At 55.3% G+C, this 16,243-nt stretch overlaps 1 protein-coding gene across 8 annotated transcripts in view; it reads right to left on the bottom strand.

Moving 5' to 3' along the window:
* Positions 1–15,629, bottom strand: part of TRPV3 (transient receptor potential cation channel subfamily V member 3) — a 32,071-nt gene extending 16,442 nt beyond the window's left edge. For 4 of the 8 annotated variants that reach the window (XM_067716852.1, XM_067716855.1, XM_067716859.1 and 1 more), the window contains exons 1-8: positions 15,515–15,629; positions 13,079–13,227; positions 8,388–8,492; positions 8,101–8,190; positions 7,022–7,176; positions 6,078–6,254; positions 3,401–3,541; positions 698–978 (exon numbers count right to left, since the gene is read on the bottom strand). In XM_067716852.1, the coding sequence (XP_067572953.1) occupies positions 698–978; positions 3,401–3,541; positions 6,078–6,254; positions 7,022–7,176; positions 8,101–8,190; positions 8,388–8,492; positions 13,079–13,194 (1,065 nt within the window). In that variant the 5' untranslated portion in view covers positions 13,195–13,227; positions 15,515–15,629. Of the gene's footprint in view, positions 1–697; positions 979–3,400; positions 3,542–6,077; positions 6,255–7,021; positions 7,177–8,100; positions 8,191–8,387; positions 8,493–13,078; positions 13,228–15,514 lie in introns of those variants that run through there. The other 4 variants (XM_067716856.1, XM_067716857.1, XM_067716854.1 and 1 more) reach the window with 3 other exon arrangements.
* Between the last annotated feature and the right edge of the window lie 614 nt (positions 15,630–16,243).

Below are 16,243 nucleotides of genomic sequence, written 5' to 3'. Positions count from 1 at the left end.
TCATCAGTTGCCCTGAGGTTGGCACAGCTGTGATGGCTCCACAGTCCCCACCCTACCCAGTGCCCTCCTGCAGCCTCCTAGGAGCCACGGTCCCCTCCCAGGGCTCAAGATGTGGACGCTCAGGGCAGCTTTGCCATGATGAGTCCTGACCTTGAAACCAGACCAAGCCGTGGCTCCCACCACAGATAGAGATGGGAGCCCACCCCAGCTGAGTCTTCACCAAGCTCCCAGTTAACGTGAGTTCCTCGGCCACATCACAAGGGCACAGAGAGCCACGAGCAGCCACATACTCTGCTGGGGACTTGGCTCAATGTTTCAACCTGACAGACAGGCTGGGGTCTGTCCAGCGTCAGGGACCAGCAGCCAACTGGCTCTGGATCCAGAGCAGACATTCGGGGACTCCCGTCCTCATAAGAGGCTGAAGGCCCCCAGGGTCAGACAGTCAGCCTCCGCTTGGGTGCCTCACTGTGCAGGAATCCTCGGCTGCAAAGCCTGAGTCACCGCAGCCTTAAGACTCCTCCACTCTGGCCCCGGCAAGGGGGTCCCAGGGCAGGAGACAGAAACCCAGAATGTTAGGGCCTGAAGTCCAGAGGGTGTGCCCACGTGCTGCCTGTCCGTGGTCCGTGCAGTCGGCCACTCAGAAGGGCCCCTGGGGAGCAGGCCTCACGCCCTCCCGCCGGCCCCGGGCCTCACCCACCTCGGCCTTGCCCATCTTGGCGGCCAGCTGCAGCGGCGTGAGGCCGTTATTGTTGCGCATGGTCTCCAGCTCCCAGTTGCCGCTCCTCAGCAGGATCATGTCGTACATGTGCTTGACGAAGTCATTCTGCGTCTTGAAGTCCTCAGCCACCGTCACCAGAGCATGGAGGATGTTGTTTCCCCGTGAGTCCTGCGAGGTGATGTCCGTCTGCTCGTTGCCCATCAGCAGCTCCACGATCTCGGGTTGGTTGGTGCAGGCTGCCAGGGCCAGGGGTGTCTCGCCTGGGGGAGGGGGAGCACAGGGGCTCGGTTCTCTCCTGGACCAGAGTGGTGATTCCCCAAGTTCTAGGAATGGGGCTTATCCTGCCCATCTCAGCAGGAGTGGGAGACTGAAGCTGGATCATTGCAACAAACTCCTAACCGGTCTCCCTGCTATTACCCTAGCCCTCCAACACTATCCTCAACACAGAAGCCAGACTGATCCTATTAATACATAAGGCTCACCTCACCCAGAACAAAAGCTCAAATTCCAATGACAGCCTACAAGGCCCTACATCTTCTGACGTCACCTCCTCCTCTCCCCCTCACTCACTCCCCTCCAGCCACAATGGCCTTCTTCCTTTTCCTCGAGCACACACAGGCACTTTTCTGCCTCAGGGGCTTTGCACAGGCTGTTCCCTCTTCCAGTAGTGCTGTTCCTTAGATACCTGCATCACTCCCTACCTTACCACCTGTGAGTCTTTGCTCTAATGTCACCTTCTCAATGAATCATTCACCTTAACTACCCTTTTAAAATGGAAACCCAGCTCCTTCCTGGCCCAGAATTCCTGATCTCCTTCCCCCGCTTTACTACTTTTTTTTTTTTTTGAGCTGTTTTTTTTTTTAACTTATTTATTTTTTTATTTTACTTATTTTATTTTTGGCTGCTTTGGGTCTTCGTTGCTGCACACGGGCTTTCTCTAGTTGCCGTGAACCAGGTCTACTCTTCATTGTGGTGTGCGAGCTTCTCATTGTCGTGGCTTCTCTTGTTGTGGAGCATGGGCTCTAGGCACGTGGGCTTCGGTAGTTGTGGCACACGGGTTCAGCAGTCGTGGCTTGCGGGCTCTAGAGCGCAGGCTCAGTAGTCGTGGCACACAGGCTTAGCTGCTCCGCGGCATATGGGATCTTCCCGGACCAGGGATCGAACCCTTGTCCCTGCATTGGCAGGCGGATTCTTAACCACTGCACCACCAGGGAAGTCCCCCCTGCTTTACTTTTTATTTTTTTCAATAGCACTTGTTATTTTCTAACATATTACATAACATTCTTATTTGTTATATCCATTATTGATGGTCTGTCTCCCATCTAGAATGCAAGTTCCATGAGGGTAGAGATCTTGGTTTTGTTCACAGATATATTTCAAATACCTAGAACAATGCCTGGTACATATAGTAAACAATCAATGTTAGTTGAGAAAAGAGAAGGCAAGTGACTCACACTGGGTCACACAGCAAACCGGGGACAGAACCAGGGCTGGACATCAGGTCTCCTGCTGCTTCCCCCCCCAATCTCCATCCTGTTACCTCTCTTCATCCCACCCAACAGATGTTTCCCAGCCAGGTCTGACTGGACAAGACCCTGTCCTCAAGGCCACCCAGACCCATTTAGTCCTGCTGACTAAAAAACCATCCAGAAGAGAAAACAGGTCAGTGGCCATCAGTCAGGGCCTGGGCAAGGAGGAGGAGTTAACTACAAAGTTGTACCAGGCAATTTTTTGGTGTGATGGAGCTGTTTGTCCCCTGTCCTGATCACAGCGATGGTTATACAACTGTATGCATTTGTGGAAATGAACAGAAGTGTACATTAAAATGGGTGAACTTGGGGCTTCCCTGGTGGCACAGTGGTTGAGAGTCCGCCTGCCGATGCAGGGGACACGGGTTCGTGCCCCGGTCCGGGAAGATCCCACATGCCGCGGAGCGGCTGGGCCTGTGAGCCATGGCCGCTGAGCCTGTGCGTCCGGAGCCTGTGCGTCCGGAGCCTGTGCTCCACAACGGGAGAGGCCACAACACTGAGAGGCCCGCGTACAGCAAAAAAATAAATAAATAAAAATTAAAAAAAAAAAAGGGTGAACTTCACTGTATCGAAATTATACAATAAAAAAATTGTTTTTCACCCGGGATGGCCTAACACCAGTTGCTTTTGGACCCCCTAAAGTGTCAGTCAGGGAGTTTTTGTCCCCTTACTTTTGACTCCTGTTTGCAGCCCTGAGAGGCACTGTACACAGGGGACAGAGGCCAGAGCTGGCAGGCAGGATGCCTACATCCGTTCCTCACTACACTGGCGCAAGTCATTTCCCTTCTCAGAACCTGTCTGCTCTTTGTAAACTAGGGCGCTCTCCTTGCTCTCCCTCCCAGGTCTATGTTCCCAACCGGGGGCTGCTCAGGTGAATGTCTGTGTGTCCTCTAACACCACCAGGTGACACTCCCCGAATGCGGCTCCCCATCCTCCCAAGTGCCGGTCTCCAGCCTGGCGGTCCTGTTCAGGTGGATCTGCCCCTGCCGCCACCCTGGTCCCGGCTCCGTCCTACAGGGCCTCGGACACAACTGAGCCAGCAGAGATTGGCAGTGGGGTCTCCCCTGCCTGCTAGCGCTTCTATGGGCAGAAGCCCCGCCTCGCCCTCCGCCCCTCTCGCCCCCAGACCCCAACCCGGGGCGGCGGCACCCACCGAAGTAGAAGCCTTCGTGCTGGTACTTGGGGTTGAAGAAGACGCCCTTGGCGTGGGCATTGACGTCGGCGCCGGCCTCGATGAGCACCGCGGCGATGTCTCCCTGCCGCCGCTCGATGGCGATGTTCAGCGCCGTCTGCCCTGCGGACAGGACAGGGGTGGGCGGTTGCGCTCAGCGGCTGGGACCGGGGGTGACACACCCTCTCTGGCCTATTCCCCTCTCTGTCCTCTGTATCCTCCACCGAACCGTGGAGAAATGCTAGCTGCCTGCCTGGTCTGCGTCGCCCAGCTTCATTCTTCGCTTCATTCATTTTTGCGTGGAAGCAAGGATTATTCGTGGAGCGTCTGCTCTGTGCCCCACAGCCAGGCAATGGGGACACAGTAGGACACGGGATGCAGTTTTGATTCTTGTCCTCAGGAAGCTCACAGTCTCCCTGCGAATTGAGCGTTATGATATGGGGAGGTGCAGGGTCTGTGGTATCCAGAGGAGCTCTTAACACAGCCTAAGGGGTTGGGGGGCTTCCCAGAGTGGCCTCGAAACTAAGGGGTAAGTTTAGCCAGGCTGGATGGGGCTGACTCAAGGCCTCGTAAGCCAGGTTAAGAGGTTAGAACTTTATCCCAAAGGATATGGGAAGGCACAGAAGGCATTGAAGCAGGGCAGTGACATGATCAGAGTTTGGGGTTTTGTACATGTGTATTTTCAAAGCACTCTGGCTGCAAAATTGGAGGATGTGTTAGAAGGAGCTCAGACTTGTGAGGAGCTGTCCATCCAATGGACCCAAAGATCCTTGGGAAGAAAGAGTCCTCAGGATGGTCTGTTGGGGATGGGGGACAAGGGCTGTCTCAGGTAAGGTCCAGGCATCTGGCCTGGGTGCTGGGTGGGTGATACTCTGGTGACGGAGAAACAGAACAGGGGAGAAGCAGCAGGGAGGGGGGTGGGGGAGGGACATAGACACAGTTGGTGGAGCCTACAGAACCTCCAGACAGAAGAGACCAGAGGGCTGGGGGTGCGGGGGCCGGTGTCTCAGAACATTACACCAGAAACAGCATTTTCCAAAGAGCTGCTAACATGCCATACATAAAAACAAAGTCCTGCTGGATCAAAGAACTAAGCAATTTTAAAAACTGGAAAATTGTGAATAACTAACCTTTTTGGAGGGAAAACCCTCTTAAGACTTCTTAAGCAAAATCCAAAATTCTGAAGCCATAAAGAAAACACTCACATATTTGCTTCCATAAAAATTGAAAATGTCTGTATTTCAAAAGACATCTTAAAGAAAGTTAAAAGACGAGCGATAGGCTGGGGGAAATATTTGAGATGTATAAAAGAGGCAATGTGCATTTAAAAGTCCATAATGCGGGCTTCCCTGGTGGCGCAGTGGTTGAGAATCCGCCTGCTAATGCAGGGGACACGGGTTCGAGCCCTGGTCTGGGAAGATCCCACATGCCGCGGAGCAACTAGGCCCGTGAGCCACAACTACTGAGCCTGCGCGTCTGGAGCCTGTGGTCTGCAACAAGAGAGGCCACGACAGTAAGAGGCCTGTGCATGACGATGAAGAATGGCCCCCGCTCTCCGCAACTAGAGAAAGCCCTCACACAGAAACGAAGACCCAACACAGCCAAAAATAAATAAATAAATTAAAAAAAAAAAAAGTCCATAAAGGATTAAGAGCTCCTACAAATCAATAAAAAGACAAACAACCTAAAAGAAAACTGAGAAACTATTATTAACAAGCACCTCACAGAGAAGAAAATACACACAGACAATACAGGAAATGAACGATGTTTGGAATTACTGGTAATCGGGAAGATGAAAATTTGAACCTAATGAGTTCATACTTTTCACCCACCAGACTGGCAAAAACAAATAATAATGGTAATAAATAAGTACAAATAAAATAACTTTCTCCCACAAGAAAAGTTAAGGGCCCAAGCCAGACTCCCACCTGCGAAAAGCTGAGATGTTTAGCACCCTCGGCATGTCAGTAAGATGGCATCCAGTTATTCTCGGGCCAATCATTTTTGACACAAGCGTGTCATAAGATCCTAGTGGGACGTTTACTGACTCCAAAAACTCAAAGACACACCTTACTGGTTATTCACAACAGACTTCCTGAGTTTGGTCTCCCTGCCCCCTCTCCAGACCACCTAAGAGAGAAGCCACAAAACTGAGTCCCAAATGGGGCTGTTAATAGTGATGAGGATAATGGCGATACTAATAGTTACTTATGTGTTGGCCCTGCCCAGCTCTCCAGCCTTCTTGCCATCACTCAGCCCTGTCAAGCTCAGTCCCATCTCAGGCTTTCGCCCTTGCTTTGTTCTGGATCCTTCTCATCGTGCTGGCTTCGGGTCAAAGCTCACCTCTCTGACCATCCACACTAAAGTTGCCCATTCCCAATTACTTCTGATGACATTATCTTTTGGTTTTTTTGTAATTTTCTTTTCATCAATTTTTAAATTGCCTTATTTAGAAGATCAGCCTTCATCTGTCTTGTTCACTCCTGTGTTCTGGGACCAAAAACACTGCCTGGCACGCGGCCAGAGGTCAAGATTGTTTGCAGAATGAAGGAAGGTGCCGGGCACCACACTAAGTGCTTTGGGCTTCCGCAACAGCAGTGCCTGTGCCCCACCACCGCCAGAAATCGCCGTCTGCACAGCCCCTCCCGCAGGCGGGTACCTTCGAAGGCCTCCTCCGTGTACTTGGCGTTGATGAACCTGTCTAGGATGTCGTTTTCCTCAGCGAAGGCGAGCAGGATCCGCACGATCTCCTTGGTGCTGGGGTTGATGTTCAACAAGGCCTTCATCAGGCAGGTCTTCCCCGTGTCCAAGGCCGTCAGGTTGCGCATGAGGAAGTCTGCAGGCAGGGTCGCAGGATGGAGCCACTGCACAGGGGGACCCCGGCTGCCCTTGGTCCTCCCGGCCCGGAGAAAGGGAGGCCGGGCTGTGGCGGCTGCAGCCACAGACCTCAAGAACCTGCCGCGGGCTCTCCACGGAGCTCCCTGCCCTGAACTCCGCGCTCCCCTCTGCCCTGTCCATCTCTTCCTCCTCCCGCCTCCTTGCTGGCTCCTCCCCCTCGGTGAGCTGCCCAGAGCCTTATCAGAGACCTTTTGCTCTTTGCCTTCCCACCGTCTCCAATCCCACCCATGGCCTGGCTTCCCACTGTCCAGCTCAGAAATCTCCAGGCCACCACCCCACACCCCGGTTTCCTGCAAATAGACTTCACCCCCTTCCATTTAACTTTCTACTCTCCTGGTCCCCAAGACAGCTCGGGCCCCACAAGCCACCAAGTCTCCCAAGTCCAAATGGCACCGCCATGGACTCACTCCTCACGTCCTGGAGTCCTACCAGTGCCACTCCCGGAAGGGCTGTTCCCCCCTCCCCAGCCCTGCCACTGGAGTCCCAACTCCGCCTGAACGGCGGCCTTCTCCAGTTTTACCCCCACCCTCCACCGTCACCTGTCTAAGCCCTTCCATGGCTCCCCCTTGCCCTCAGAATCAGGTTCGAAGTTGCCAGCCCAGCAGTTAAGGCTGGAGGGCGGGGTGGGAGGGCAGTGGGTAGGTGGACAGCAGGAGCCAAGCAGGACCCCCAGCCCTGCACCCTCTGCCAGGGCCAGCCACTGACCAGGCACCTCCAGGCTGTGGCGCTGCTCGCAAAGCTCTTGTAGCTCCATCAGCAGCTCCAGCAGCTGCTGCACGCAGCCCTCCGACACAGCCGCAAAGATGTGCTTCTTCAGCCGCTTCTGTTTGTGCCTCTGCTCTTGCTTGGCCAGGTTTGCACTGAGGCCAGAAAATGTTTCCAACTCACCACACGTGCACCACTGTCTCCCGTTACCCCTCCAAAGCCGCTGTGCCTACAGGGGGCTCGGCGCCAGCCCCCACCATCTGCACGTGCCTGTCACAGTGCTTGAAATCCCCTCCTTTAGTGCTGGGGGGTGGGCGGAGGTGCTGGGATTCATGTTGCCCTGTGCTGCTCCGCTTCTAACCCAAATGCAAGCACATTTTATCAAACTGTATCTTTGGATCCACATAGTAATGATCAGGAAAGATACGTGCCGAACTGTTCATCCTGATTACCTCGAAAGAATGAGGTCAGAGGAAGGGGAATTTCGCTTTCATATTTTGTGTTGTTTGAATACTTTTCATATCTCTCTCCCCACCCCTACACTCCAAATAGGCAGCCACGGGAATGCGTGATGTGTTTCCTTTTGTTTGTGTGTGTTCTTGCAAAATGCACATTGATGTTTGATGGCTACATCCATGTATGTTTTTCTTTAAGTCTTGGTTGAATTTGTTACAACATTCCTTCTGCTTTATGTTTTGGGTTTTTGGCTGCGAGGCTGTGGGATCTTAGCTCCCTACCAGGGATGGAACTGGCACCCCTGCATTGGGAGGCGAAGTCTTAACCACTGGACCGCCAGGGAAGTCCCCTACATGCATATATTTTTAATTTACGTATATGGCATTGCGTTAAGTTCTCATTCTGCTGCATACTGTTGTCCGGATGTTTTATAATGAACGGGTATTACTTTCATAAAATGTAATACTCCCTTCCCCCCAAAAATGACCTACATGCCATAGCTATGGGCCCAGACATTTGCACCCCAGGATTGGCCTCTTTCTCTTTCCTGCAGGGTCCTGGTTCCTGTCCCTCTGGCGCCTGCCTGGTGGGCACGGTGGGAGGAGGGGAAGGGCCAGGCTCACCTGGGACTGTTGGGATTAAATGGGGTCTCTGTCACGTCATCCTGAGGAGAATGTGGGGAGTCCATGTCATCACAGCTGCCGGGGAGGCTGCTGGGGGAATGGGGAGGACAGAGAGAGGGACAAGTTTTTAAATGGACAATGGTAGTATGCCCCAAGCAGGCCTGGCTGTGTGGCCCAGGGCGAGTCACTGCCCGCCCGCGAGAGCTGAGGGCTGGGCCAGGGCAGGGGTGGCGGGCTGGCGGGCCGCAGTACTCACCACTGCCGGATGCTGGGGTCGCAGTACTCACCATTGCCGGATGTTGGAGTCCATGGGCTTGGAGAAGATGAGGGGAGAGGTCTTGGTGACAGTGGTGCTGGGCTCGAACCCTTCTATCTCCAGGAAAAAGTGTGCACTGGGGGGACACCCAAGCAAGGCCATTAGAGCTGGGACAGGGCCTGTCCACCTGTGTGTCCTGCAACCCCACTGTCGAGGGTGCCCATCTCACGGAGTGCTCACTCCCAGGGAAGCCTGGAAGGCTCAGAGCTAGTCCAGAAATGCGGCATAAATGGCGTGAGGGCAGGGCTCCCTGATACATTGGCCCCCCCCCACCTGCCTGTCTCCTGCCTACCAAGAGGAACCTTCTGATTTGACCTAAAATCAAATCATTCTTCCAAAAGAGAAGACAAAGGGAGGAACAAACCCCTAGCTGGTAACCCGAGGCCTGGGTTCTAGTCTGGCTCTGCCTCTGCCTCTCCTCTTGTGTGACCCCAGGAGGTCACTGGCCTTCTCTGGACCAAGTGTCCTCACCGGATATGAAAATGGTTGGGCTACATGATCCTTAAGACCTGGACTCTGGGGCTTCCCTGGTGGCGCAGTGGTTGAGAGTCCGCCTGCTGATGCAGGGTACACGGGTTCGTGCCCTGGTCCGGGAAGATCCCATATGCCGGCTGGGCCTGTGAGCCATGGTCGCTGAGCCTGCGCGTCCGGAGCCTGTGCTCCGCAACGGGAGAGGTCACAACAGTGAGAGGCCCGCGTACCACAAAAAACAAAAAACAAAACAAATAAAAAAGACCTGGACTCTGGAGCCAGTGCTGCTCTAGGACTGTCTACTTAGGGACCGTCCAGCTGAAATGGGCATCAGAGGTCATCCTGTGAGATCACCTTTCCCTGCACCCCGGCAGTACCCCAGAACTGCCACCCCAAAGTCGTCACCACACCACTATGGCAGCTCTGACCCAGCGACTAACAAACACATCTACTAGCAAAACATCCTGGTTGAGATTTGCTGACTATCTCCACGCAGAGCCCAACTCCCACACCTGCAGGTGTTTCCCCAGGACAATAGGTCCAGCTCCTGCCCTGACCTCCATCCCACCCTACTTATCTGGGTTCAGTAGTGCATTTACTCAACAAATATTTACTGAGCATGTACAATGTGCCAAGTACTATTCTAGAAGCTGCGGATACAGTGGTAAACAAGTAGACAAAAATTCCTCCCCTCACAAAGCTCTTGTTTCAGTGGGTTGGTAAGAACTGGCCCCAAGGATCAGACCAGATTATAGCACAGTAAGGCCATTGCTTTTCTTGCTCTAGACCAGGGGTCCCAAACCCCTGGGCTCTAATGCCTGATGATCTGAGGTGGAGCTGATGAAATAATAATAGAAATAAAGTGCACAATAAATGTAATGCACTTGAATCATCCCGAAACCATCCTCCCCCCGGTCCTTGGAAAAACCGTCTTCCACAAAAACAGCCCCTGCTGCCAAAAATGTTGGGGATTGCTGCTCTAGGCAATAACACACTGTCCCTTGGCTGTAAGTTCTTCAACAGCAGAAACTACAATTGCATCGTCCTAATTCTCTAGAACCCAACATTTGTCGTGACGCTCAGAAGACCTAACAATGGCTGAGTGTAAGGATGGATAGGTGAAAGATAAATGAGTGGAAAAAAGAATGGCTGGTTGGACACATGAGTGGACGGATGAATAGATGGGTAGATGATGGATGGTTGGAAGGATGAATGGATGGATGGATGACTGTCTGAGGAATGAATACTTGGGTGGGTAGATAGGTGATAGATGGAGAGACCAATAATCAGACAGACCAACACACCCTTAAACTGTAAAAGTTGTGAGGTTGCATCCCTCAACAGGAAGTTGAGGGCTGTGACTGAGGAAGGAGGACTTCAGTGGCTGGGAAGGTGGATGGTGAGAGCTGAGCTGGAAAGGACCCAGCTGTATGTAAGGACCTAACTCCTGGGACAGGGAGCTGCTAGACCACGAGGGCCTGTCCCCTGCCTGCCCTACTTGCCACTGCATGTGCCACATCTCATCCACCAGCATGAGCAGACAGCAAGGTCTTGTCCGGGTGACATCCCAGCTCCTAACTTGAAGCAGGTGCTGTTTGTTTATTCCTACTTTGACCCAGCCAGAAAGGCACCACCACCTAGGTGTTGTTAACTCAGATGCGCAGACAGACAGCTCTGTACAATTCCTCCTGCATTTCTGTTCCTTTGAAGGCAGAGAACAATCCCCAGGCGGACTCAGGCCTGGGGAGGAGCTTATCTCTCCTACTTTGTCCAAAGAAAAGCCCGAGTGCTCTGAGCTTCAAGGCCAGTGCCTCTGCAGCCTTCATGGCCTGTGTCTGTGTCCCTGGGCAAGGTGACGCCCAGGGGGAGGTAACCATAGCAGCCACTCACAGGGAGGGGCATGATGCTTCAGAAAAAGCTCCAGGTCCAGAAATCTAGATTTCTTGGTGCCTTCAATTCCCCCATTAGTACATATTTCCTCAGTGGTCAGAACTGCCTTCTGACATATAATATTTTCTTTTCTTTTTCTTTCTAAACCTGAGTCCTATACTCCGTTCTGAGGGAGTTGCCCAAACCTTTGGGGTCTGGGGAGAAGTAGGCACATGAGGTCCCTCAAAGAGCCTTGGGAAGGAGAAGGGACCACCAATTCATGAGACAAAGGTCACACCTCACACCAGGCCCTTAGCTGGGCGGGGGCCGTTGGCAGAGCTGACCCTGGAACTAAGTTCATGAGCCAGGATGGGCTCAGAAGGGCAGCCCGACTGCAGGAAGAATCTGGGATTTTCCTGAAACTCTGTCCTCAGTCCTTCTCTGAGGTCCAAACCTCCCCTGGGAAAGTGAGAGGGGAGGGAAGGGGGAAAGGAGGCAGGAGGGCAGTGCTGGTGGCTTAGATCCAAGATATCTCTGCTGCTGCCCAGACAAGCCCTCCCAGACCCGGGCTTCCCACATGGGCCCCCGACACCTGTCTGGTCTCCACATCCACCCAGTTTTCTCTCCTGCGCTCCAGGATGGAGCCTCCACCTGAATGAGCCTCTGGAGCCTCTCAGCCAACATTTCACACCTGAACTTGGCTCCTTCCTCCTGCCCTTGTTCCTGCTCCTCTGAAGTACTCATGTCAGAGGTGGCCCCATCACCCCTCCAGGTCCCCCCACCGGAGGAGGGGATGTCTCTCAGTCCTCCTCCCTCCCCTCCCAGAGTTGATCCGGCAGACTCCACTATCCTACTACTTCTCTGATCTGTGCCTGCTTCTCACCGCCAGGCTCACCACCTATCACCTGGGCAATAGTCACAACAGACTCCCCTCTAATCCATCACCCACACAGATCACCCAGAGTATCCTTTCTAAAATGCAATCTTGCCATGCCCTCCCTCTCATACAAAATCCCTCCATGGCTCCCCACTACCCCCAATTGTCCAATGTCCTTAACTGACTGCCAAGACCCAGCCCCGGTGGGACTTATCCCCCCAAAGACACCCTCACCCACCCGGCACTTTAGTCCCATGGGATTCCTCACTGGTTCCTGCCCCAAGCCTCTGCCTTCTCCCTTCCTGTCCACCTGCCACCATCCACTGTAACAGCAGCTCCTCAACGACATGCCCACAGGATCAGAACGACCTGCCCCTCCTCAGGCCCGACCCCGCCTAGTTCACCCTCTCTCCAGGCCACGCCCCACTTTCTCCCTGGGGGCCCCTCACCATCCAGACTGTGAACAGGGGCAGGTGTTCTTGCCCAGCCTGGGCCCAGCCCCCGCCTCATGCACAGAAGGCCTCAGCAATTTCTACTCAAATCAAGAGAAGGGAAAGCACCCGGCTCACCTCGGCCCAAGAAGGGGCCTGGGACAGGGGCCGAAGAGGCAGGGCAAATGGGCCAACCTAGACCCCGGGGGCCCACCCGGGTCCAAGGGAAGTGCCGCGGGGTTGGAGGAGGGGCATTCAGGCTTGAGGGACACCGAACCGGCTCAGGCGGGGACTGCGGTGGAGACAGCTCAGGGGCCAGCTGTGACCCCGGAGAAGGACTTTCTCTGCTCCCGCCACCTCCGTGTCCTCAACTGGGAAGTGGTCATAACTGTCCCAGCCCTGTGCAGTTTCCAGGGGCCCTGGGGCATGACAGTGACAACGACAACAATGAAGACAAAGTTCAAGGTAACAAAACATTATCAGCGCCAACATGCGCCGTGCCGAGCACGTTGTCGGCACAATTGCAATTAACTGTTACTCTGTGGGCTGGTGCCGTGGCTGGTGTCCCTCTTACACAGGCGGGGTTGGAGAGCCTGAATTACCTGGCTACGCACCCAGTGGATATGAAAGCCCCCAGTGGACTTGAAAAATGTATGCTGTAGCGGGTCCCTGCTACCTGGAATTTCCACCCATCTTTCTGCTCCTTATCTCGGGCTCCAGCAACTCCCCACCTCCCCCAGGAGCCTTTCTGAATGTTTCTGCCTTGGTGCCCCTGGGCCCCCAGGGAGGCCTCCCTTGATTATTCCAGTCATACTAACCTCCCGAGCTCAACTCCAGAGAATGCAGTGCTGTCCCCCCTACACCCCCCCATTATACCTGGCTGGGCACCAGGCCACCCCAGATGAGACTGAGATTCTCAGGTCCACCCCAGGCGAGGAGTCCCTGAAGGTGGGTGCCAGGCTCCTCCTGTGCCCCTCACAGCAGAGCACCCAGCCCTGAACCTGCTGGTCCTACCTCTTGGTGGGGGTGATCTCTGCCAGCCTCTTCTCCTGCAGGATGGCAGCGTTCCCACTGGGCATAGTGGCTATTCTGCCCATGAGAGGCACCATCTCCTTCGCGTGGGCATCCATGGCTGGAACACAACCACAGCACAGATGCTCAGGCTGAAGGGACAGAAAGGAGCTTCAGACCCCCCTGGAGCACCATATGGCCCCTGCTCCTACCCCCCGGGACGGGGAGCTCACTCTGCCTTCCCAGGCCACCACCCCTTCTCAGGGACAGGGAGACTGTCCCCGCAGCTTCCCCTGCTCCCCGCTTCAGCACCCCTGCTCCTCTGGGTCCTAGGAGAGCCCAGCAGACCTTCCAGGTAGAGGTCACCATGCCCTTGACCTCTCTCCAGACATCCTCTCCAGCCCCACCAATCTCCAGGTGGATTCCTGAGAATCAGCTCTGCTTTTTCAACATCCCTCTCAGGTTTTGTGCTTAGAATTCTCCTCGACAGAGCAGGACTGTCACCTCCTTTCCTCTAGACACTATGCTCCTAGTAACACAGCCTCAGGCCGCTCCGGCTTTTTAATTTCTCACCCCCTGGTGCTCTCTGCCACTAACACGCTGATCATCTTTCTCCCCCGCAAAGCTGAGTGTAACAAGCTATGTGGCTATCTGTCCACCTGGAGGGAGCAGCTGAGCCCCAGCCCCCTCTGTCCAGACCTGCTTTACTGATGCTCGGTAAGGGCTGGACCCCATGCGGGGCTTGGAGGGAGGTACTGGGGAGAGGAACTGATATGTCTTCCAAGGAGACTGAGGGGAACTTCGAGCTTTCTGTTGGAGGCAGGGCTGTCCAGGCAGAGGCGACAGCCTGAGCAAAGACCAGGGCTCAAGAAAGTTTGGCGAGTGGCAAGGAGCTGGTGTGGCTGGACCCGTGGGTGGTAAGAGGCTTGGGAAGAGGTTGGGCCTGTAGTAGGAGCTGTGGCTGAACCTGGGGACAGCGGGGGCGTGAGAGGGACCCAGGTCCTACCGGAGACGGCACAAGGGGGATGGAGGAGACCAGAGGCCAGGACGAGGCTGCCGTGGAGGCCAGCGGGGAGGTGGGCTGGCCATAGAGGAAGAGGTGGGCAGGGGAAAGGGCTGTGGGGACAGGAGGTGACTCTGCAGTGAGCGGGGGCCATTCTCAGCTTAAGCCACCCTCAGAGAACTCCCTCAGAGTCACAGGGAGCCGGGGCAGGGGTGCGGGGCGGTGATTTCCATAAGAAGAGCCCACCTCTTCTTCTGGGTGGAGCTTGGGCCATTGGTGATCCTGACCCAAATAGGAGAGCCCCCCGGAGGCAGTGTCTGGACCTGGCTGTCTGCAGACTGCAGTGAGACTTGGAAATGGGAGAGCCTCCTCCCTCTGCCCGCGCGCCCCACCCCACTAAACGTGAGCAATCTTGGGAGAGGAGAGTCATCCCGGGGGTGCCCCGGCGTTAGGCACCTAGAGTTAGGGAGCTCTGAGGAGGCCTTAAGCATCCTATTGGGAGAGGATCCTCAGCACACAGGCCCCAGGCCGTATCCACAGTCACAGCCTGATAAGGGTGGGCTGCCTTTACCACCTGCCTCAGCCCAAAATGACCCGTGGGGCTAGAGGCTGGGCTGGGCCAACACTGGAAGAGAGGGATGGAGGGCCTGTCCCTTACCGCTCCCTGGCCCTCTGTTTTCCCTTCTGAAAAATGGGCTGAATTGTCCCCTACATCTCTCATCCATGACCACTGGCTGCTCCATTTTCTCTGCCCTGCCTGGTGAGTACGGGACAGTCCTGGGCTGCTGGAGCAGGAGGGGGTCAGAGAACTCTGGTCGGGGACTGCAGCAGCTCTAATTAGCTCCCTGAGTCACCCCATAAACATGCGTTCCCACCTGCTGGACTCTCTTGCAGGCCTGGCCCTCACTCTATCTGGGATTGGGCGTCCTCACCTGGGAAGTGCCTCCCAAGACCTGGTACTGACTGGAGTGGCCTTTCCTGGGAGACTGACCAGGCCGGGGGGCCACAGGGCCCACGCTCCGTCCAGGGCTTGCTGACTCAGCTCCTATGAGCCGCCTGGGCCCTGTCCGTCTCCAGCTCTGGGGCCATCTCATCCCATCCTGAGCTCCCATCACACTGCTGCCCTGGAGAGTCACGTCCCTGGGGCCTGTGGGGGTGACAGGAGCCTCACCTCTGCCCTGGGCAGCTACGACTGTCCTCGCACCCCAATATCCCCAAACCTCGGGGAGGGGAAAGCTTCCCACATCCATCATATCCTGTGCTCTCACACACTCCCTGTGGCCAAGAGCTCACGTTCAGCTTTGTTTTCCCTGCTAGAGACCCAAGCTCCCCCCCAGCCCTCCCCTGAGGCCAATTGGCAGAGGGACACCTGAGGTCCTCGCTCTGGGCACCCTGCGGCCTTGGAGGGCACTGGCTACCTCTTCGGCAAGACTCACCTGGTGAGGTCCAGGTGGCAGTGGTTGTTCTCAGATCACCGCATGTGTAGGGGCCCAAGGCCCCCCAGTAGGATTGTAGCTGAGGTGGTGAGAGGCTCTCATCAGAGACAGAGGGATGGCTGGAATGAGGCGTCAGAGGCAGAACTTGCTGGGTCACCTGCCCTTGATGTCAGGCAGGCCACGCCCACCAGCCACAGCTGCCACGCCCGCCCACCGCCCACCTGCCCTGCCTGAGTCAGCCCCACACCCCCAGGGCAGCCTCACCCCGGCCCAGGAGAAGGCAGGGGAGGCAGCAGGTGCTGAGCCTGAAGTTTTGGTCCCAACGCTTCCCTTTCCCGTATTTGATGCTTCCCATCATGGGCCTCATAATAACTGCTTCCCAAGGATGCTGTGAGAAGTCAGAGATCCTGCTGGTAGGCGGGACAAATGAACGGTCGAGTGCTCAGCCCCGACCCCTGGGAGGCAACGCCACAGCCCAGGGCTGGCCTGGTTGACCTCACAATGGCCACCCCCAAGACTTGTTTTCCGTCCTTCAAAGTCTGGGATCAAGTCCGCTCAGAGACAGAAGAAGTCCCCATTCAAGGCTTCCCACCTGTGGCCAGTAAGGGGCAGAAAACCAGGCTCCGGGGCCAACAGGCTTCAGGTGTGGGTGAAGTAGGGGGCTGCTTTTGCAGTTTAAGTCAAAGGAGCCTCAAAGTTCCTAAGCGCACATCGCAATCCCATCACTGC

The sequence above is a fragment of the Pseudorca crassidens genome, chromosome 19 (genome assembly GCF_039906515.1).
Source record: "Pseudorca crassidens isolate mPseCra1 chromosome 19, mPseCra1.hap1, whole genome shotgun sequence".
Lineage (NCBI taxonomy): Eukaryota > Metazoa > Chordata > Mammalia > Artiodactyla > Delphinidae > Pseudorca > Pseudorca crassidens.
Note: the sequence above shows the minus strand (reverse complement) of the source record. Positions and strands in the feature narration are given on the sequence as shown.